The sequence below is a fragment of the Agelaius tricolor genome, unplaced genomic scaffold (genome assembly GCF_023055355.1).
Source record: "Agelaius tricolor isolate 1412-34295 unplaced genomic scaffold, bAgeTri1.0.p SCAF_8, whole genome shotgun sequence".
Classification (NCBI taxonomy): Eukaryota; Metazoa; Chordata; class Aves; order Passeriformes; family Icteridae; genus Agelaius; species Agelaius tricolor.
In genome coordinates this window covers 21,985,732-22,009,037 of record NW_027269268.1, presented here as the reverse complement: position 1 = coordinate 22,009,037, position 23,306 = coordinate 21,985,732, and the positions used below count along the sequence as shown (strand labels likewise).

At 37.9% G+C, this 23,306-nt stretch overlaps 1 protein-coding gene across 4 annotated transcripts; it reads left to right on the top strand.

The window, feature by feature from the left end:
* Positions 1-5,669: 5,669 nt before the first annotated feature.
* On the top strand, positions 5,670-22,978 carry MAP9 (microtubule associated protein 9). Of its 4 annotated transcripts, none has more exons than XM_071431936.1 (11): positions 5,679-6,201; positions 7,011-7,107; positions 8,352-8,750; positions 10,361-10,551; positions 11,427-11,485; positions 11,953-12,118; positions 13,238-13,327; positions 14,005-14,166; positions 14,664-14,809; positions 15,541-15,673; positions 21,511-22,978. In XM_071431936.1, the coding sequence occupies exons 1-11, from the start codon at positions 5,788-5,790 to the stop codon at positions 21,631-21,633; spliced, it is 1,980 nt and encodes a 659-aa protein (XP_071288037.1). In that variant the 5' UTR covers positions 5,679-5,787; the 3' UTR covers positions 21,634-22,978. The 4 variants fall into 4 exon arrangements, with proteins under 4 accessions (XP_071288038.1, XP_071288037.1, XP_071288036.1 ...); XM_071431935.1 differs by having other exon boundaries at positions 7,002-7,107; XM_071431934.1 differs by having other exon boundaries at positions 5,681-6,201; positions 6,990-7,107.
* The last annotated feature ends 328 nt before the right edge of the window (positions 22,979-23,306 follow it).

Sequence of the window (23,306 nt, the reverse complement as noted above, 5' to 3'; positions counted from 1 at the left end):
AACTGAGAACACAATTTCACACTATGTGTGCACAAACCGTACTTAGAGGAGGCACCATTACTGAAGAGTCAAAAATACTCTGACAAAAGCTCAGTTATCCCTTTACCCTGCTCTGCACTGTCTCCTCCTCACCATGTCCAGCCCAGTGCTTTCTGCACTAGGATGATGCCTCTTTCTCTCTGACTCCCTCCTGCACTACACAAGAGTCCCTCTTGCCATTCAGACCCTCTCCCACACTTCACATGTTTCTGGCATGCCCATTAGCTTTTGTTTAGGATTTTCCTCTGACAAAACAGGCTGAAGAGCCCTGGCACAGAGAACCAGTCTTAGGGTAGCTTTGGACAATCCCCTAAACTGGCAACTAATCGATTCGAAAAGAAATAGGAAATGGAAAGAAAGATCACACAAAACCCAGATTTGGGTTGATGACATTTGCTGTTAAACTGGAGCCAAGTCATCTCAGCAGCTGCAAAATTTCAAATCAGTTGCAGGGGCTATAAACTAAGTCACAAGACGGAAGGAAGGAAACATGGAGAACAAGAAAAGATGAACGGTTAAGCTTCCTTTGCAAATACAGAGTTTGCTTTAATGTTCCAGATTACTAACTTGGATTATTTGTTCCCAAGTGCTGGGATTAATCATCGCTTTCCATTCGCAAGTCTGAATGAAATGTTCTTTCCATAGCCCTTGCAGAGATGACATAAGAGTACACAGAAATATTAATAATGGGAAAGTCAATATAGTCTTTAATCCACAATAAAAATATCCTAATGTATCATGGTCTCCATAGGAACTGCACAAAATCTGGAGTTTGTATTTTGTATTACACAGTTCTCTGTGTAACTGGTGTTACCAGTGTGGAGCTCAATCTGCAGCCCTGGCCCTGAGCAGTGGACATGTTGGATGGCCCAGAAAGGGGGAAAGGGTATGTAAGTGTGCTCCCTTCCCACCACTCTCTTTAAAGGTGCAGCTGAATAAGTGAATCTGAAGCTAAGGAAAACAGGGCTCCAATCTATGAGACTGTAGTGACCTACCCATTTATGAGCTAAAGAAAAAATAGAAAATAACCAACTAGATGCTACACTTGTCCATATATTTGTTCAGGTGTGGGTCTGATGTTATAGCTTTTTCTGCTATGTTATCTTAGAATCTTGCCTTGTCTCTAGGGTAAGCTGAAAAGAAAATGCTCTCCAACAGTTCTTTTACTAAAAAAAGAGAACCACAAAGAGCAGCTGTTAGCAAATGCCTAAACCTTTTATCAAGCACTGAAATACCACTGATGTTCTTGAGATTCTTCTGTGTCTTCTGCATCACTGCCTCTAATAGGTACAAGTCATCATGTGATGTCTGAGTTTTCTTCACTGGTTAAGAGTATAAGTAAGTGCAAAATAGGCATGATAGAAATCCTCCACAGTTACACCACCATAGAATTTTTTCATGCCTTTGTGTCACTAGCACAGCTTCTGAGTCTTCTCTCTACATATAAAAAATGGGAATAATGATTCTGTCTCAGCAGCCTAGCAGGGAAAGCTGATAACTCCCTTCAAGACTAGGAAGTGCTCAGATATGGAAAGTGTACTGATAGACAAATCAATACATTCAAAAGATATAAAAAGATAATATCTTGTATGGTCAATTATAAATCTAAAAAGATTAAGTGATACATTCAGTGTGTTTCCAATGGGCCTTTATTTTGCTACACTGGAGTAAGGTAATCATTCATCTTTACTTGCTGAAGCTACTTGCACTGTAAAGCTCTATCTTCATTAGGATAATGGTAGAAAAATCAGACCTGGCAGCGTTATTCTCCTTTAAATCTTCCTGTCATACTGCAACTAGAATAGCACCAAAAATTAAAAGGAGACAAGGGAGGAATATAGATGTAAAGAGCAGAAGAAGCCATTTTTATTGTCAGTGAGAATTAGCTAGCCAATCTTTCTAACCACAAAGCAATTTAACTTGGCCTTTTGCTGCATCCATTTTCTCTGATTAATTTTTATGATGTCAGACTTCTCGTCCCTTGGGGCTGGAAGTTTGGAGGACATTATGCAAGTCTTTAACCCAAGGCCCTGTCTCTGGCTCTCTGGTGATCTTTCAGGTGCCAGCAGCTTGGAGTCCTGACACTTCTCAAATGTGCAGGTGATAATCTGACAAGCGTGGTTCCTCTCTCTGTGAAATGTGCCATAGCATTGAAGTGAGTTACTGCTCAGCACTTAACAGCTGTTGGCTTCTCCTGACAGCATTAATACAACAGCAGACATAGAGATATTTTGAGAGTGAGAGATGTTTTTAAGCAATTGCAGGTCTGCGAGGATTCTCTCAAAGGTGTTTATTTAACCGGAGCTCACAGCTGCAAGACTTAAAAAGAATGTACCCATATACAAGCAACAGCAGTAGCTTGAGTCATTTGCACACAAAATGACTCCACTTGACGTGAAAAGGTTTGCATTTTCTGACTCCCCTTACAGGAAGTCTAATCTGCTGCCACCAACACAAACAAGCTTTGTCTGTTTGAAAAGTTCATTGCCTTGTTACTATGACCAAGCACAACACTGAGACAGCTGTTTCATTCCTCTGGGTTCCAATGCTTTTCCTTAAAATCACATCAAGTACTATTTACAAAAAAAGACAGCTTAAAAAAAATAAAGCTGAAAATAACTTTAAAAAGTCAAGGATACATTTTTTTTTTCTTTTGCAATATCTACCTCCATCTGCTACTTCTAAGTCTAATGCTCAGGAATAAATTAACCAGTCCAGAACACATGTATTCATAAACTGCCATGTAAGTGATGTAGTTGTGAAATTATTCATCCTAGTTTATTCTTTTTTTTGCTCCATTTTTACAGTCTGTTCCTTCAATGTTTTCCTATGTTTTTGTATGTATTAATTTTATTCAATTCAACTTTCCTGGCTGAATGCCTGAGAACAATCTACTAAGTCAAGGTTGCATACCTTCTTACACTGACAGCATCTTGTCTATCTACTTACAAGTCAAGATGTAAAAGTGAGAGGTTGAATTTGATGACAATGGGGATTTCCATCTGATGCTCAAAGTTGATTATACTTCTGGTTTTATTTCAAGACAAGCATAAGAAGAACAGTATATTTTGGCACTACAGGCATAGCCCTGCAAAACATGGCACGTTGTAATAGACTATTTCATATGAACTGGGAGAAAAATGTGAGAATAATAATTATTTGTAATGTTTGTACTTAAGAAGGTCTGTGATGGTGACCCCTAGATAGAAGAGCACTTTGTTGTTCAGAATTGAAGCTACTTGTCACTCTGCTAAAAAAATCCGTGTGCAAGGGCCAAGAGCCAAAAGCACTTGTAGATGATGTCTGATTCCCACTGATGTCAAGAACAGGAATAGTCCTTTATGAGCCGAGACCCTGGCAACCAACATAAAAATCACTTTCTACAGAAATGTACACTAATTCAGAGATTTTGTCATGGCATTAAATTTCCTTTCAAGTGTAACTTTTGACTTTGGGAGGAAAAACCTAAGCAAGCAGAACAACATTTCCCTCCAGTAAGGGGTTTTATATATTTTGTCTTGATCTATGTGTCATGTGTTCAGAAGGAAAAACCTGTCTTACAAACTCTAAACATATTGATAAAAGAAACCACTTAAGGAAGTTGTTTATATGCATATAATCTAGCCATCCAAAAATCTCATCGTACTTGACTGCTTTCTGAATATAACATCATTCCAGCAGATGGTAATCACACTGCATCGTGATGCCTGTTTTAAAAAGTGCTTTTTTTAAGGCTCTGAGCATGGCAGAGACTCACACACATTTGGTCAGCAGAATAAAATGTTACCTCTAAGTTTATTTTAATCCAAATTAATATAATTGCTGGGATCATTTACAGCCTTATTCTCAATGCTCCATGTCTACTTAAGAGAAGAAGTTTTACAGTTTACATTTGTGATATATTAGTCAGTTGCTAATTAAAAAGCAGATGTTAATGCTCATTTTCATACCATAAAATCTTCTGGTTTTTGTCCTAAATAAACCTCCATGTTTGGGGTTTTGTTTTTTGGTTGGTCGGGGCTTGTGTTTTGTTCATTTGTGGGTTTTTATTGTTTTTGTTGTTGTGCAGGGTTTTTTTTTTCAAGTAAGTCTCTTATACCCAGAGCACTAGATTAATATTTAGGCTAAAGGCCCATCCACCTCACTGGGTCTCAATGGGATTTTTGCCTCAGGTAAGACTAGAAGATACAGACCTGATGTTCATGTGTTTTGACAAAAACATCTTCACACATTTTGAGTTCTGCAGTGCTGACAGTATTGATATTTTTTTCCTGCATCCAACCAACTCAGTGCCTTGAATATTTAATAATACAGGTGACATGAGGACTCATTGTCTGACTCATGTAAATAACACAGTAATTCAAACCAAATCTTCCTTCTCTACAGTGTATGCAATACTAAATGAATATAGTCTTTCTCAAAAAAGACCATAAAAATTGCCAGTAATATAAAAGAAACTAGAATAAACTGGACATTTGGAAAAAAAAAGATCCAATTGTTCAATTTTAGAATATTTTGCTGCCACCTTTTGGAATTCAATAAAATGTGCATCTCAGTGGTTTGTAACTCGGATAAATAATTTAGCCCTCAACAGCAATCACATTATTAGAGAAAGAATATATGCATTTCTTCTTCCTTCCTTTTAAAATTTTTAACAAGTATGTTGAGTTTCACCTTTCACCTTCACAGAGAGCTGGAATAGCATAGATTCAAATTTAAGGCTTTCACATGTGAAGAAAATATAGCAAAAAAATGGGTACATCAAGCATAACTCTCAATAAATGCCATGAGCAGACAGCAGATCAAGCATTATTTGGCCATAAATAAATATAGGCAAACAAAGAAAACAGCTGCTTACAGATGATACCTAAATATAAATTAATCACTGGCAAATAATTGTTAGTTTAAATGCAAGGTTACTTGTTAGAACTCAGGGCCTCTTTCCCCCCAGGTGCATTGTGGCCTTTGCATAACTGCATTGCTTTCAAAATCTAACTCTACATAAATAAACAAGAGGAAAACAAGTCCTAAGGCTCTGGGCTCTGTCCCACATATCCTCTCCCTGTTTCTGTCAGAGAGATTTTCTTCTGCACAACTTACAAAAATGCAATGCGTTTTGGGGAACATTAATATAAATAAATATAACACCAGTATAGAGAACATGTCAGAAGTTCTTTGTTATCACTAAGACAACTGGAGCACTAGTCTTATTTTAGAAAGGCAAGATCAGAAGCATTTAAACCGGGGGAAGAATAGAAATGTCTGTGCCTGTAAATGGTCCTGAAGTGGACAGCTTTCCTTTGATGCACGGATTGGGAGCCCCCTGGGATTCGGGTGCCTTCATCGTGGCCCACACAGGGGACAGGTGACCTCCAGGACACCAGGTGACCTCTAGGACACCTCTAGGTCCCTGTGCAGGGACGTGTTCTGCTTGGCAAAGTGTCTGGTCACTGGGGGGCTGGTGCTCGCCTGGTGGATCGCACAACCACTCTTTGGGGAAATAAAAATTGGAGTGTTAGGAGGTGTAAGCACCAGGAGATTTACTTCTGTGCCACTGTAATTTCTCCATGCCTAAAATCTGATTTAAACTAACACACAGGGGCTATGAGGTCTGTATTCCAGAAAGCACTAAAATGAGTATATTCATACAGAAAGAGCTCACACCCCAAGTAGGAAGGTTTTGTACAATTACCTGACTGCAAGAGTGGGGCTGACGAACGTGTGTCAGCCCTGGTACGAGTGTCATGGATGTATGGATGCGCTCCTTGTGGGAACGGGGTTATTTGCAGGATAGGGACATCGACAATAAATCCTGCCAGAGCACGGATATCGGTAATGAATCCTGGCAGCGCGGCTGTGGCCCGGCTGAGGAGGTGGCACTGCCGCGACGTGAGGCGAATCCCGACTAATGAAGGCGATCGCCGGCGCGGCCGTTGCCGGGCGACCGAGCGGGAACGGCCGGGCCCGGCCCGCGGCTCTTTCCCGGGGCTTCTTCCTGGGGCTCTTTCCCAGGGCTCCTTCCCGGGACTCTCCGCCGGGTATTTTTCCCGAGGTTCTTTGCCAGGGCTCTCGGAGGACACGGCGGCGGCCGCGGGCACTGAGAGGCGGCAGCGAAACACCTCCGCCATGGCGGGGGGAGGCACCGCCGACTGCGGGCTGCAGGTGAGCGGCGGGGGCCGGGGCAGGGCAGGAGCAGGGGCAGGGGCAGGGGCAAGCCGGCGCTGGGGAACGGGGCCTGCGAGCAGGTTTCTGCCATTGGGAATGCGTTAATTCGCTGGTACAGGCAGCACACGCACAAAAATCCGCGTTGCTTTGGAAATGGAAGCGGGAAGCAGGCTGCCCGCGGTGAGGACACCGGGAGCTGCGGCCCGTGCCTAGGCTGGGAGCAGCCCCGCTGCCCCGTCCCTGACAGCCGCGCTGGAGGAGCAGCCGGAGGTCCGGAATATCGAGATACTGGTGCATTTCTTCATGGGTTTACAATCTGTAATTAAGACCAGTGCCCTTCAGAATCATGTAAACGTATTGTGTCCGTGATGTCCTGCAGCAGCAGAGAGTCCAAAATATGTGGAGTTCTTCCATTGGTTTGGACCTGCCACCTGCTTCAGGCTCCTGTCGTGCGGCACCTGTTCTCATAGACCCTCCTCTTGTGTTCTTCCCGATCAAAATATACAAAAGACGAGAAGTGTCACATGATGATACATCATAAGTGCCCAAAAATGAAAAAGGGATTTGCAAGATAGGTTTCTTATGATGAAGAAATATAAATAAATACATGGAGATTCGGGGACTTTTTTGATTCAGATATGCTAGGGGAATGGAGATAGAATGGATGCACTATGCTTCAGCATAATTGTCAATTAAATAGGCTTATCTCAGTTTTGCTTACATATGTGTGGGAGGGGAGAATTAGTGCTGAACTTGAGCAAGTGAATCTCCCTTTTTTGTAAAAGTTATTTGTGAAGCCATTTCAGGATGAGCTACAGGAGGCAATTTCTGATCATGCAACAAGCAAGGAAAAAGATGAATATCCAGACGACTTTGAAAGTGATGAAGATGGCATGTTAAATGGTAAAACAAAATTAAATATTTTTCCTTGTGTTTTTCCTTTCTTAACTCATTACTAGATCCTAGACAATCTTTATGTGTCGATATAATTTAGTGTTCCAAGATTTCATATTTTAACAACTTCTAAAGCACTGTCCTTCTCTGCCAAGTTACCAGCAGAATTCCCAATGAAATCAGCAGATGTGCCAGCCTGCTAGACCACACACAGCCTGTACTGGTCCCTACCATTGTGGTCCCCAGTTCTCCTCCATAGTCATCTTGCTTACTTGACACCTGGATCAGACAGTAGTGCACAGTACTGTAAATGAAAGTGGACATGGGCAGTGTTTTTTTCTTACTGGTTTCCCAGTCTGGACAATCAGTGAATAAGGGCTGCAGGACAGACTTCCCTGGCAGACTATGTAAACCAGAAATAAGTTTGATCTGTCTGTTTTTCTTGGAGCAGGATGCATTTGATGTTAGCTAATGTTTATGCTTAGTCAAACAAGATTGGCCAAAAGACTCTTCTTCCTGCTGGTATGGCACTAAATGTTAAGGAAAGTAGGAATATTAAATATGATCATGTATTTTTAAAAGGACTTCCTCTGCAGTCTGTTTTTCATTCTCACCTGAAACATCTTTTAACAGTTTGTGGGATGCTTTGATTTCCCTTGGTGTATAAGAATTAGGAAAAAATCTCTCCAGCAGTAAATGCATTATTCCACTATCATGACATTCTTTTGTCAACTTGTTCAAGCATTCAAGCTCCAAAATTAGGTCAATTAGCAATAACAGGCTAGAAGAAGATAAATAAGTTTGGTAAACGTGAATCTTGGCATTGTAGAAGATACTTCCTTTTGAGTATCTTCTAGTAGACTTTAAATGGGGCAGAAGTGAAGAGAAGGGAAGGGAGGATGGGTTCCAATACTAAACGTGCCCAGCTTTGTTGTTGAGGACTTGCTTCCATTTTCTATAGCATCAACACATATTTTTTCCGAAGGACTTTAAATTGCATGGCAGAAAATAATAAATGAGTGAATCTTTTTCTTTGGATTGGGTTCATGAAAATAGATGACAGGAAAGGAAGTAGAATAAGTCTGTAGTTCGGTGGCTTTGCAGAGATCAGAGGCTCAGAAAGAGAAATGCCCAGAAACTTAAGTCAGGAGGGTGTTACATGAAAAATAGTGTTAAGTTATAGAAGATACAGGTTCTGTGTTGCATTTTTTTCCACTTGTATCAAATACAAGTTGGTAATGTGCTCTTTGCAGATATTGGGGAAGAACGTGCTGAAAGTAATTCAGGTTCTACAAGCACTGAGAGATCTCTTGCTGGGAGTCCTCTCTTGAATGATGATGCTTTACAAAAAGTAGTAGATTTGGAAAATGAAGCTGCTGATGACTTGAATTTATCCTTTCATGAAAAGAAGCTTCAGCAAATAATGGTTTTAGAAGGTGAGACCATACAGAATGACAGAAAAGATGATGAAGAAGGATGTTTGGAAGGTGAAAATGAGGATAACAGCAGAAAAAATAATGAAGAAGTACTGCGTGATAATAGTGAAAGTGATGACTTGCCTATTAACAAACTACATGAAAAAAGAAATCAAGAGGAAAACCAACCAAAAGCAAAGCCTCAGATGCGCAAAAACCAAAATGCTTCAGCACCAGGTGAAAAGAAAATATTTTAATGTTGTTGCTGCTTAGCCATTTTACAGTATTTTAAAGTGTTTTAATTTGGGTTATTTTCTATGTTAACAATCATCTCCTAAAGATACATAAAGTCTGTATGTCAGGGGGTAAACTGAACCGAAAGTGTGGGCCAAAAGCAGGAGGTTGCTGTTTGCCCTTTCCTTTGAGAAGATGAGAAACAGCTGTTTAGGTCCCTAAAGTCCAGCTCTCCATTGGTGCATGTGCATGGAAGGCATGAGGGGGCTACCGAGATGCCCCCTCAGTGTGTGCCTGGCACAGAAAGCTGCATTCACATAGTGTCCACTGACACAGTTTGGATGTCTAGTCAAACACATAAACCCCCCCAAACTTGAATCCTTCAGTATAAGAATAGCTAATTATTTTTAATATGCAATGCAGAATTTGGAATTCTGCTAATCAATCTATATGTGTCAAAAGGCTTACTATTTTTTATGGAATTCTTAATATGAGAGGAATTTTTCCTGTTTGATGTTGAGATAAGTTTATGGCTGGTCATTGCCTGTGATGGAAGATTGCAACTTTGAAATTGGTAGAGCAGGATTTAAAGGTATCAGCTTAATTTTTCCTTTCCACATGATGGCACCAAAGTGCCATCAAAGGCATTTGAATGTGCAGATGCCTCTCCTTCCTGACTGGTGTGCCTGTGTAGTTTTAGACTGGCAGAAAAGAAGTTGAACTACTCCTTTTCTTGATGTGAATTAAAGTAGTGCAGTGACACACTGCAATATTGGTTAAAATTCAGGAAATTCAGAATTCTTGTCACCTTGAACGTACCTTCATCACTGTCAATTTAGGGTAAATTTCTTCCATTATGGGCATTGATGTTCCTTTCTTTAGGTAATTTGGAGTTAATTTGTCATCCAGAAAATCAATTTTTCTAAAGAATTCTGTCGGAAATTTGTAAACTATTTCTAAATTGATTTTACTTGGGCATTTTTTGGTTTCTGTCTGAATTGTTTTACAGATTTAGATCTCTGCATTACTGGAAGTTGAAATCTGATGAAAATGGTTTTTAAGTCTAACTAATAATGTGTTTTGTAAATAACGGTTTCACCATTTAGGTATTTATACAGATTGAGGTGTTTTCTTTGAATCCCCACTGTGGAATTTTTCAGTAATTCCTTCATGTGTCCCACACCCCTGAAGAACACTACACAATGAAAGCATGATTTTTTACCCAGAGTGTTAGCTGGCATACTTCATTAGAAGTATGCTAGATGTCAGAAGAGCTCTTGCTGTGACTGCATTGACTCTTGCTTTTGGTTTCTGCACTAGAGCCATGTAAGGGAGATGGAAAGTTTTCCCCTTGTCTTGCTCCTACATTCTCTAACATTCAAGCTTCAGTTGCTACTCCAGTCTTACATGAAAATACAAGTGAATACTGCTCTTATTCGTATATAGTTCTCAGAAGAAGGCATACAGAAAATGCATTATACTATATAAAATTTAGTAACAACTTTCCTAGATGGATTGTTTTTCTACAACTACATTTTGTGCAGAAAAAAACAATACTCAAAAACAATGAAGTTCTTTTTAATGTGTCCTCTCAATCTTTTTTCTCCCTTTAGAGAAAGATCAGAAGACTGTCAACACTAGCGACTTGAAACTGGAGGACAATGGTATGAAATCCCCTTCTGTTGACAGTTCAGATGGAATGATGAAAATAACAGAAGAGCAAAAAATAGCTGATGCTATGCAGGAGGTGTCAGTGAATGATCAATCTGAGCATGGGGAGGCAAAAAACAAGAACTCTATCAAGGTATTGCTCATCCACAGTTTACCATTGTTTGGAACAATGTCCTGGAAGCACAATGGAGTTTAGTAATGTTGCTGTTGGTATATTAAGTGTATAAAGCTGACAATTTAGATCTGGTTTCTAGAGATGAGACTCTTGTAAATTCTGTATAGCTTTATGAAAGATGTAAGGAATACCTCTTCCACAAATTATTCAAGTCAGATAAAGGTATTGAAATGTGTTTTCCAGCCTTAAGAAAGTACCCTTTTCAAAGTGAAAATGTCAGATGTCTGTTGTGAGGATAGCTGAATAGCAGTGAGCAATGTGTGTTGGCAGAGGATGGAATCCATGTGTGACCTGAATAATGGATAGGATGCAGAGGACTCTACTCTTTATCCTAAAAAGAAAATATGTAGCTACATGTAATTATTAAAGCTAAGTATTCAAAAGACTTAAAAGAATGTTTATAGAATAAACCAGCTGTGTTCTTTTTACTTTTTATTATTTCTAAACTATTGACTGTATTTTTACATAACAAAAATGAACATTCCTAGCTGTCATTCCAAAGTGATACAGGCATTCTGAATGGTTGATTAGTTGGTTGGTTGGTTGGTTGGTTGGTTGGTTGGTTGGTTGGTTGGTTTGGGGGCTTTCTTTGTTCTGTTTTTTGGGTTTTTTTCTCTCCTTACTTCCTTTCTCTGTACTATACCCTCTCTTTATTAGGGTGCCTTTCTTGCCTGTTTTTATAACATCATGAGACCATGGAATAGCTTGACTTGGAAGAGACTCATAAAGGCTGAGTCCAATTTCAGTGCCCTTGTTATCTTGTAAAAACCTGTTTCATCCTGATCTGTTGCTTAAGAGACTGTATAACTTTACTTTCCCTCTGTGTTTTTTAGAAACTAAGTGAAACAAAGGAGAGAGTTCTAAAAAACCAAAAAGCTTCTTTATCTGACAGGTAAGAGGAGAATGCCAAACGTTGTTCTGAGCCATTTAAGATGCCTGTAAGCGCCCCGACAATGCTGCTCCCCTCTCATTTTCTGTCAGCATTATCTTTGCTGCTGACAACCTCTGACCATCTGCGGAAAACAGTTGAGTGCATGTGGCATGTTGTTATGACCCTTGCTCAGGTTTGTGTCCGATCAGACTCCCAGATCTTTTGCCTGTGATGAGTGTGTCACTGGAGTCTTTACAGGCTCTAAGCTGTTTCTTAGATGAAAGTGTAAGTAATTTGTAAATTCACAAGAAGTAAATTCTTTCTCCTTTTCCTTTCCCCAGTCTCCAGCCAAGTGTATATAAAAATCACAGTAACTTTTGGTATGCACTGAAATAAGAGGAACACTACTCATACCCAGCTCGTACTACTGTATGTGCTACAGTAAAAGGAAAGGTCATTAATGTGTTTGTGTCCTGGTATTTTCCTAGGTCTACAACTTCTGTGTATTTAAAGAGAAAGGGGAAAGCTGTTCCATCAACTTCACCTGTTTCATCTCAGTATCTGGGATCATTGAAGATGTTGGAGGATAAATGCATGCAGAAAAAAAGTCCAGAATTCAACAAAGTAGATAATTTAAGGGCAGCTGTTTATCAGGTAGATTTAAAAAATGAACAAACCAAACCAACAAAAAAATTGTGCACATAAAGGTCCTGATACAGGGCTCAAGACCTCATTTTTTCTTGAAATCAATAATTTTTACTATTTACTAATTTTTACTATTCCTTTTATTGACTTACAGGTATAGTAATCCTTTTATTCTGTTGCCTATGCCTTTTCCTCATATTATGAACAAAAAGCTCAATGAAAGGGACATAATGTTGTTATGTGGTTTATACTTTATTGTTTCAGACTATTTTCAGGCACATATTTTCCATTATTTCTACTTCATCCTTAATATAAGTAAGTGTCTACTTACAGTTCTTTGGTTATTTCCCTGATATGTTCTATTCAAATGGCATTCAGGAAAAGTGATAACAAATCTTGTACTCTTTCCAGAAGAATACTATACGTAAATTCCTTGTAGAATTAGAATTTCACAACAATTATTTTTTGGGTTTAAACAAATTTTTGCTAATCTGTTTGAGAACAACTCTCATTAACAGGCACCATTTATATTGGTATGTGGTTTTAATACTTGTTATGGTCCTAAAACAAATGTTAGACCCTCAAATCCATATTTATATTGTATTCACAGTCTTTGAGAGTAGAATAGTTTTCATTTAGGACACTATTATCTTTGAGCTGCATACCAAATGTACCGTTAATTGTTGAAAATTTAAGCCTGATTCTGCAGATGGCTCATAACCTTTTATGGCTGCCTGAAGTCTCACTTCTCCCAGCAGGATTTTATTCTCTTTTATTGTATGTATTTTCAAGAGAGACAACAAATGTAAATAATATTCCTATATACCAAATAATAAGAACCTTTATTACATTCTTCTATTTAATTTTGATTAGTGCTGACATTTTTGTTGGCATTTCTAGGAAGATGCTTTTTAAAAGATCTTTGAGCTTTTTTAGATTTTGTAGCTGTGATTTTAGAACCTTAAATTTTTTTTGATCACAATGTTTGTGTGATGACATCGTAGTTTTCCACATGGGATGCTTATTTAACTTGGAAAAACTGAGAGTAATTTTGGTGGTTATTATATTGGTGCTGTTCTTTACTTATACCTTAAAAGGACTTTAAAAATATTTTAATGATTCTTACAGAACTGGTTGGAAAGGAAAAAGCTCCTTCTACTGGAATTAAAAAGAAGTGAGAAAGAAAAAGCTGAAATTCTAAGGAACAATACTGAAAAGGTTTGTTTACATTGTTGTTTAAAAAGAAGTTGACAAATTATGACTCTTTGAAGTGTTCTTCCTGCCTGAATGCATCCCTCTGCTGTTGTGAGGTATCTGGTTTTCTCCAAATAGCACAAGGTGATGTGAAATAATAAATGGCATGTCCTGCTCATTAGGGTTGTGGTAAGCAGTGTCTGTCCAATGATTCCCTACACATTTACATAAGGTGTGTTAGAAATGTGCTTCCCAGATTAATTTTTGAGTTAGTTTACAAAGACCTTGGGATGCTTAACTCTTAAGGTGCCAAGTTTTGTTTTGTGCATGAGAATATGCATTCACTCCCTGCCTCAAGAGATGTTTATGTAGAGAGGGCTCTGGCTTGAATAGTATCATGCACATTTTTTGATTTGGCTTTTAACTATTTAATATGTTTCACTTCTAAGCACTTAGCATGCATTTCATATCCTTCTACACATATTTTGTGGAAGCAGTTAGTCTCATTCAAGTAAATTAAAAATGGACATAGAAAATAACCCTATATATGCTTAAAATTTAATTTTAATACTTGCAATGTTGTCAGCAAATCAATGTCTGTTTCTTTATTGCTCTATTTAGCAATAAGTTTACAGCTTACTATTTCACTTAAAATTTCAAACTGAAATTGATTTAAATGTAGACTTTTATTTCCAATCTAGAAAGAAGCACTTAAAAGAGAAGAAGCAATTGCCTGTTACGAAGCCTGGAAAAAAAAGAAAGAGAAAGAAGCAAGAAAGTTGAGTGAAAGAAAAAAGCATGAGGAACTTGAGGAAAAGAAACCAGCAGAACAGAATAAGGAAAAAACAGAAGCAGCACAAGCGGTGATGTGGAATATGTACCTAAGTGTATATTTGAATGTGGTTCAGGAGCTGGTAAAAATACTTTGGATTAATCCAGAATGAGATGGAAATGAACTAGAATCTTAAAATCTAGACATTTCCATCTAGAATGAGATGGAATGAACTAGAATCTAAAGACCTAGACATGCTTAGTTTTTGAAAGAAGCTTGTATTATGTTTTGTTATGTAAGAAATGTGTAATGTTTACACTTGCAGACAAACAGGTTTCTATATTTGGAGTCTATTAACTGAGCATAAAATAAACCTCATACAAATACATTAGCAATTAACTATTACCTACTGGAAAAATAAGATTCTTTTTAGATACAGTGATACCCACTTCTGAGTAATTCTGCAAGCAAATATTCTAAAATTAGAATGTGTAGAAATTACAAAAAATAATAATGCAGATTAGACTAGTGGAGTATTGACAGAAAGATGAGAGGTAAGATTTTTTATGGATCTATGGTTGTCTTTAGGCATTCAAAAAATGGAAAGAAAGAAAAGTGGAATATTTAAGAGAGCAAAACAGGAAGGAAAAACAGTCTGAAAGAATGAGGAAGAAGATAGAAGAGGACCTAGTTGCAGAGAAGAGGAGAGTCAGTGTATCAGCAGTTGAAAAATGGTACTTCTCCACTGTGTTTGCTATATCATAGCTTCCAAAATCCTTGCTTATAAATGTAATAGGTCTTCTGTGAATGCTTGATGTGCTTGTAATTGGAAGACAATGGATTGCTTGGGATCAGAGGCTTCATTCCCACTGGAGACAAAGTCTAACAGTGCAAACCAGCTGTGCAGCTCCCTTCGGTTTATTAATTTAGTTACTTTCCTCCCCAAGAGGATATTAACTAAGCCCAGGCAGAGATACTGCAAATGATAAAATTCACTGTGTAGTAGTATTGTGTCTTACATGGTTATTTTCATGCTTCATTACTAAGCCATAGGAAGGAAGGTAAATCTTTAAAAGTTTCATGGAATACAGTATGGGAATGCAGATGTAGGAAGAAGGAAATGAGATGTATCTGCTGGAGATATTCTTTATTACTTTTATAAGCCAAGAATTTTCACAAAAAATGCACAACTTACTTTTATGTACAGAAGTTCAGAGTGGTTTTTTTATTATTCTAAAAAAGGGAGAACAAAGTACAGAAAAGGTGATGCCATAATAGGTAGAGTAGTAGATTCATTTATACCTTGGTGATGTATAAAAATGGACATGGAAGATTTTAAATACATATTCTCAATCTTTTATTTAAAGTGTATAATACATATTTTGACTCAATTTATTTAATTGGTCACAGATGCAGCTTTTGGTCTGTACATTATGACCTCTTGCTCTTCCCTCTCACTACACAGGAATGAAAAGAAGAAAGAATATATCAAAAAGAAAAAAGTAGAAAAGTTCCTGGAGAAAAAAAAGCGAGAAATGCAACAGGCAAAGAAGGAAGAAAAAAGTGAAAAGGCTATGGAGGAATATGAAAGATGGCTGGTATGTTTGGTTGGGTTTGGGGGTTTTTTTTGCCTCTTGTCAAAGCCAAAACATTTGGTGTAGTGTGAGCTCCTGAGTATTGTAATACTCGTGGGGTGTTGTGCTGTTACGAGAGAGGCCAGATGATGGCAACATTACGTTGCTTGTCCCCCTTGAATGTGTGAGCAAAATGTTGCTAAAGTACAGTGCACTTGATAGCTGGCATACATGGAAAATACATTCTCCCTACCTACACAGAGTTTTCAGTTTCCATAAGGCTTCATTTTTTGCCATTTCATGTCAGGAGCAACCGTCTCTGAAGGGCCAGTTAGCCAGAGCATAAAACCTGCAAAGTCAAAAAACATTGCCAGCTGCAACAGTCAGTGCATGTACATTCAAGGAAGCATTGAAAATGGAGACTTGGGGACCTCACAATTGATAAAAGGACTTTTAATGGAGTTCATGATGATTTCCACTTATGAGAAAGGGTGGAACTCTGATGCTACCAATTATATTTTTCTCACAGCAGTGTCCCTGTTTTAAAGCAGTAAATTAATCCAGTGCTCTAGTACCAACAATAAGGCAGGTTATTTTTCCTTGCTGCAGAAGGACAAACTCGAAGAGAGATCACTAATATTCTTAGCATGTTGTTTTCTTAAAGATGTGTGACTTGTCAGTTAAAGAAGAACCTGTTTTAATTCCCCACCCTTTGACAGTCTTCCTCCATACTGACTGTCGAGTTTTTTTTAGTAAGAAAGTGTTTATTCTGTTCTTACATGTGATTTCTGGCATGCCTTGTACATATGGTCTCTGTTGCCGTTTTTAAGAATAAGATCTTGCAACCAAGCTGGATTATGGTCCTTACAAGAATTCTTCTTTAGTGTCATTAGCTTAATGTTTTTTTCTTTTTTTTTTTTTTTTAGGAGAGAGAGGCAGTTAGATGAAAACTGAGTCAGGCAGCTGTACAGGTGTGGGACAGGTTTAGAGAGGACAATTTACTTAATTGGTCACAGATGCAGATTCTTTACTTGGCTAACTCAGAAATACACAGTTGCACAAAACAGCAAAAGCCTGCACATTTTTCCCTTCTCTCTGTTTCCAAACTTTTTTAATCTTAGGTTTATATCTTTTAAGATGTTTGACCAGTTGCCCTGTTGAAATACCTCTCATTTCTGTAATCACTGATAAGGTTTTTTTCTCGTCCCCATTGTCAGGAGATTTTCAGCTCAGTTTAGCAAATGATTAATGTCTGATCTTAGTTGAGTTCATGCTTGAACAATACTCCTGATTGCCAAGGTAGGGAGTACTATGCTTTGAGCAGTAGCTAATCCACTGGCCTGCTATGCTCTGCTCACTGAGACTATCCTAATCAACTTAGTTGTACCAAAGCAAGAATGTTACTTCTCACTGTACATTTGACTTCCTTCCTGTCCTGGATTCTGTATGAAGGTAAAAAAAATATCCCTTTTTTTTAGGAGTGAAGGTTGCTGCCTAGCACAGGCTCTCCCATTCAAATTGTGTGTGAATTCCTGAGGCGATCACTTCAATGGGATTATTAATGAAAATTTTAGTAGTTGGAGGAATGACCAGATCTAACTAGATATACATGTGAAATAAGCAAGCATAGGATGGGATAAGTACTGAACTGGTTGGCAGAGGTGCCTCTAAAATGATCCCATTTTCAGTGTCAGTGTGCAAGTGTTGACTGATGTGTCTCGTGCCCAGTCTTCACATTTTTTACTTTCAGAATTTGTGCTGTCTTTTTGCAACTTACACATCTTTATTTGAGAAAGCACATTGGAAAATGGCTCTGTCATAATTTTAGGCCAGAATATTGCCTCACTTTGTACACTTGCAGAAAAAAATACAGACCAATAGTGAACTGCCCAAGAGAAACACTGTAAAGTTGTCATTGCATTACCAAGGGAACTCAGGTGACATCTGCCTGCAGGTGGATATGCATCAGGTCTGAGGGCAGAATTTGGAAGCCTTTTAAAAGTATTCTTTCAACTAAAATTATTTTTAAATGGCAATAAAAATAGTAGTGATATAGTGGGAAGTATTTAAATATGTTTTCATTAACATTCAGCAGAAAGAAATGTGTACATTCATCCTCAGCTTTCCTGAAGCAGGTGTTGACCATAATGCATGGATAAAACAGACATAGAAATCTCATTGTAGTTCTGCTAAAATAGAAGAAACATTCTGCTTTTATGTTAATGGCAATTCTGTTACTTCTGCTTTTAGAGGTCATTGTGTGAATGTTTGATAGCATAAGAGCATAGAGAAGATTACTTTTTAAGCCTGGAAATAAATGCCCTGGAAAAGGCTATTAACACTTGTAAAATACTGGCATAAATAGGATAATCTTGAGATGAGATGCTTTAGAAGCTGGAAATTCAAGCTTCTGATTATTTTGTTTCTTCCTATCATTTGCTTCTTGCTACTCACCAAGAGCTCTTCAAGCCAATCTATCTTGATAAATGATCATTTTTTACTTACTGCATAATGCCAGTGTCTGACACTGGTCATTGACATGCACCTGTTCTGAGGAGTGGAATGTGGACAAGAATCACGTAGAAAGTTGATAATGACCCATCACTTTAGTTTCCATTATTTCTGAGATACTAATCTTGATACTTGTTTACTGTGGATAGAAGTGAGTATCATCTCTAGATAAGTTAATGTTGTCCATTTTCTGTAAAAACATCAACCTACCATGAGCTTCTGAGAAGTAAGGCTGCTCTCAAATAGTTATCAAAGACCAGCACAGTAATGTTGAAAGTCTTAGAAGAAGTTTGACATTTTACCTTGAATTCGAGCATTTGCAATATCTATTTTTGGCATTCTAAAGCTGTTTAAAAACATCAAGAAAGGATATACTGGATAAGTCCCATGGATTTCTTGCTTTTCAGGGTTAGAAATAGCTGAAGTGGGTTGTTAATTTCATGTATTCATTAATTTCATATGATCTCTGAAAATTCTTTCTAAATTGCAATTTTCATGGCCTGTCATTGCAATAGGTTAGAAATAAGACTGCTATTGTTACTCCTCTCAAATGTTGTCAGTCTTCTGTAATGTCTAAAATTCAATTTCTGTGTGGCAGTCATACTGCTAAAGAATGTGCTCTTCCCAGAATTTTATAAGTGAAAAATATATTCATCTTACTAGGCTATTGAGTAGGAAACTTCCACAGAAATCAAGCCATACAGTTGACTTGATCTAGTGCAAGACAAGCTACAGTTCTGATTTAACCTTTCATCATTTCTGTTACTCTACTTCAATTAGTGCAAATAACGTCTTGTTTATTATTCTATATTTATATCAGTTATGTCTTGTGAGAATTTGCACTGTAGTTACAAGAACATAAAAACTTTGTGTGTGTTGAAAACAGGGAGAGGAGGCCAGTAGATCTTCACTTTGAATTTAATCTTTTAAAACACTTAGATTAACTTAAGACTCTTTCCTTGCCACTTGGATTCATTAATGAAAACTAGATCTCAAATCCGAACATTCAAAACTGAAGCACAGTTAAAAAAACCAAAGCAACTTTTGTACCTTTCCTGGGTGGGTTTATGCTTTATTTTTGGTTGTGGTTTTTCATACATGAGTCTGTTGTGTAACATCTATTCAGTAGGGCGTGCTCAATAAACATAAAATATGCACATTTCTTTGTAGCACGCAATTTCTCTAATGCTTGCAATACTGCTGCAATAAGTGTTACTTTTAATGAGTTTTCACTTACCTGTCCTGATGGTATACATATCTTTGTACAGTATAATTCTGTGATTATAGATACATGAGCATCTATTATATATGCATTCCTTTAGAGCATGTTCTTCCCAAGCTATCTGTACTGCTTCCCATATCTTTTCTTGAAAAATATCACTTATAATGAAGACTAATTTTCTCTTAGGGTACTAAACAGTTCCCTTGAACAATTTTAGAATATCTTGAATTTGTTCTAAAGACCCAAAGCCACTAGTTGTGTTCATCTGATGAAATCTCTGTGGACGGAGAAAGAAGGCAAAAATGAGGGATGAGAAGAGTCAGAATGTCACAATGCTGCAAGCCTAGTTTGTCTCAATTGCTCCATGTGATCAGAAAAATATAGTTTTTACAGAGAGAGAGTATTTTTTATTCGACTGTGATAAACTTTTGTATTACCTATTTTAGCAAAGGGCATTCCTTTTCCATGCAAACCTTGCCTTGCTTTTAATCAGCCTTACTAGTAACGACATGAAATTATTGTGTGTTTGTTTAGCCAGACCAGATGTTCCTAACTGAATTGGATCTTCAGGTTTATGTTGACAAAGAGCTGAAGGGCACAGATTAAAATCATATTGGTAGGGCTGATATTTCAGTGTGTTGCTTTGCATTCTACAATTTTTGGACACATACATGTGTAAAACAGGAGAAAACTTTACTCAAGCTCACTTTCTTACAGTAATGCTTCCACACCCCTTTTTCAGTCTACTCCCTCAGCCACAGTTACCTCACTATTGCCCTGCTCACATAGGAGTAACAGACAAACACTGCCAGCATTTTGGGAGTTTGTGGATATATGGCATCCATCAGAGGAAGAGGGTCATGGGTTATATGAGAGTACCAGTTATCTTATAGCTGTCCTCAAGGAGCAGTACTTCCACTGCAGTGCAGTTCAAACATGTGAAAAACCACAAAACTATGGATGCTTAAAAATGCTGGCTGATGGGCTGCCAACAATGAAAGAACCAGGGTTGGATGTGGCACAGCTGATGATGGTTTTAAGTGGGCATATCCACATTGCATCTTTACTACCAGGGATGTGTTTGCCAGGTTTTGGTCTTGGGAATGAATGTACTGTTCATGTGTGAGAAAGGCAGTTGCTCAAGGACCTCTTATCCACCCATCACAGGGGCACTGTAAATTGTGCTGTGGTCTATATGGCCAACCTTGGTTCCACCAAGAAAGAAACTACTTTTAAGTCAGTAAGAAGTCTGCACTCATATGCACCACAAACCTGCAAGGAAAACTTGCACCCATAGAAAGCTTGTCAATGTACTAAACTGCTAATGCAGATGCACCTTTAGATGCTGGTTCTCTTGAGGGTGAAATGGCAGTCATCTTTGCAAAGAAGAATGCTTATGTAGAATAGAACTGATTAGAAATTCAAAAATTATTATAAATAATTGCAACTTAATTTTTGAATGACAGGTCTCTTGAAAATCATTAGTTAATGAGACACTAAAAGAGTGTAGCAAGTACCTTGCAATCCTCATCATCCTAATTGCCCCATTGCTGTTTGAAATAACAGAAAATAGAATTGGAACCTTGCAGTGCTTATAACATAAATTAGATAGATCTTTGTTTAAAATTAAATTGTTTAATTACCAGTTTATTCTAATACATGGCAAGTGTGATTTAATAAGTACAGAAAGTTACAATGACGCATCAGTGTTCTCATTATATGAGAACCACATATTTTGCATTGTGATTTAGGTATCCTCCTAAAGACAAGAAGTAATTAATATGAGACTAATTACATACAAGACCAATACCTAGTCCAGTAGGCTTTCTGTTGGGCTTTTTGTTTAGACAGTGCACAAACCCAGCCTATCCTTGAGGCAGACACCCGAATTGTAAGTGACACCCAATGTGCAGCCTCTTTCATTGGTTGCATTGTGCAAAGTCCGTGACTGAACCTGCAAAAGGGATGTGCTGAGCTCCAAAAGGCAAACCTCCATTGCATGTTTTCTTTTCATTTTACACAAGAAAGGCATAACAATAATGTAACTTTTCTGTTAGTGTAATTGTTGTTGAGGGGCAGTGGGTTGGTTTTGGTTTGGGCTTTTTTTCACACATCTTTTTATTCTCAGGAAAACAAAATGAGGAGAGAACAGCTTGAGAAGAACCAAAAGAAGTTGCAGGCTGTCCATGGGAATGAAATGAGTCCTCCCTGGAGACCACCCGGCAAAGTCACATATTCTAGTAATTACTAAGCAGTTTATTGCCTTCCCAAAGAACAGATAGCTTACAAAGTGCTGTCAATAGCCAGTAGCTCTTTTGTTATCAGCTGATTTTCACTGAATCTATTATAGGTGTTAAATTATTTCTTTTTAGTTTAATTGATATCTGCAGTTTAAATAAACCTGTTACTCATTTGCATTGCTTTAGAAAATGTAATAATTTTTCTAATTCCACATTTAAATTACTTCTGCTAAATGCCATGGTATGTCATTTATATCCAGGATTTATATCCAGGATATTTATATAGATACAGAGAAAATATATATTGCAGATAGGTGAATACAGGGCTTTCATAAGCTCCAGGTCTGGCTCCGGCTGTTACCTCATGGCAGGCCAGGCATTATTTCCAGCAGTAGTGGAGAAAAGAGAAAGAATCTACTGCCAGCAGAAACTTTCAAGTAGCTGAGAAGATGCCCAGCTAGAGCAGCTTCAGTGGCCCATGTAAGAGGCAGAGTAAACTTTAAGACTGCAGCAGGAGAGATGAGGAATTGCAGCCCTGGCAGAATGCAAAAGAATTGCCAATTCAAAACTGGCACACCTGGATTTTTTGAGAAAATACTAAATTACTTCAGGCCTTCAGAGTGGGGTGGTGATGTCCATCATTGATGCTCTGGGCTTTTAGCACTTAGAGCCTTGAATTTGAGTTTAGTCTGTTAAGAAACTCCAACTATAGTATCATGGGAGGATGAAATTTGTAGCAGGCACCAGCGTTTATTGTACAACAGACCTGAAGAGTCTGAGACAAGGCAGCCTGTGAGAAAGGGATCATCTGGATCTTTATTTTTGCAGTGTCCACCTAGAGGAAGCAAGGAAGGTCCCTATGCTGACTTGAGGGATGGAAATGAAAAGTGTGGTAGGGTTAGTGGCAGAGATAAAGAAAGTTTGTCAGGTGCCTGTTCCTGAGCTGAATGCTGCATCCTCACTGAATTTAAGCCTTTCTATAACTGGGTAGAAGGTTTTGACAGAAGACAGAAGTGAGAAGATGTGGGTGACATCTTTCAGAGGAATGAGGAGAAGCTCACAAATTGACAACTTCTCAATTAGGAAAAGATGCTGAAGTCTGTAGACAAGGGAAAACAACTAGTTGATATGTTTAACTATTATAATAAAATTTGGGGAGCTTCATTTAATGCTATATTGTAAAAATTTGTACATGTTACAGCATAACACAAATGTCATAGGAGAATTCAAGCTGAGAAATATATAAATATGTACATTAATGTATAAGAACATACATATATCTGTATAGATCCTACCTATATGTTTATTGATGACAGAAGATATTTTGTATTAATAAAGTATATTTTAGTACAATGAGCCTCAATGTTTTCATTGGATTTTAGAATACAAATCTTTATTTAAAGCTTTAATATATAGAAATTAACTAGGCAGTGTCTCTAAGCACAAGGTATCATTGTTAACATGACAAGTAGATAGGAAACTGTATCCCACTGAAGGCAAGCTTCTACAGCATTCCAGCTGTCTCCTCCAGCTGCCTGACACTTGCTGACACACCAATGCAAACATTCATTTAAGTTACTGTTCTAAACAGTAACTTAGAAGATGGTTAGTATCTCTATTTTTTTTTCCAAGTATTTAATTTAGGCATTAAATTGCTCCATTGGTGCTAAAGGCACAGGCTGAT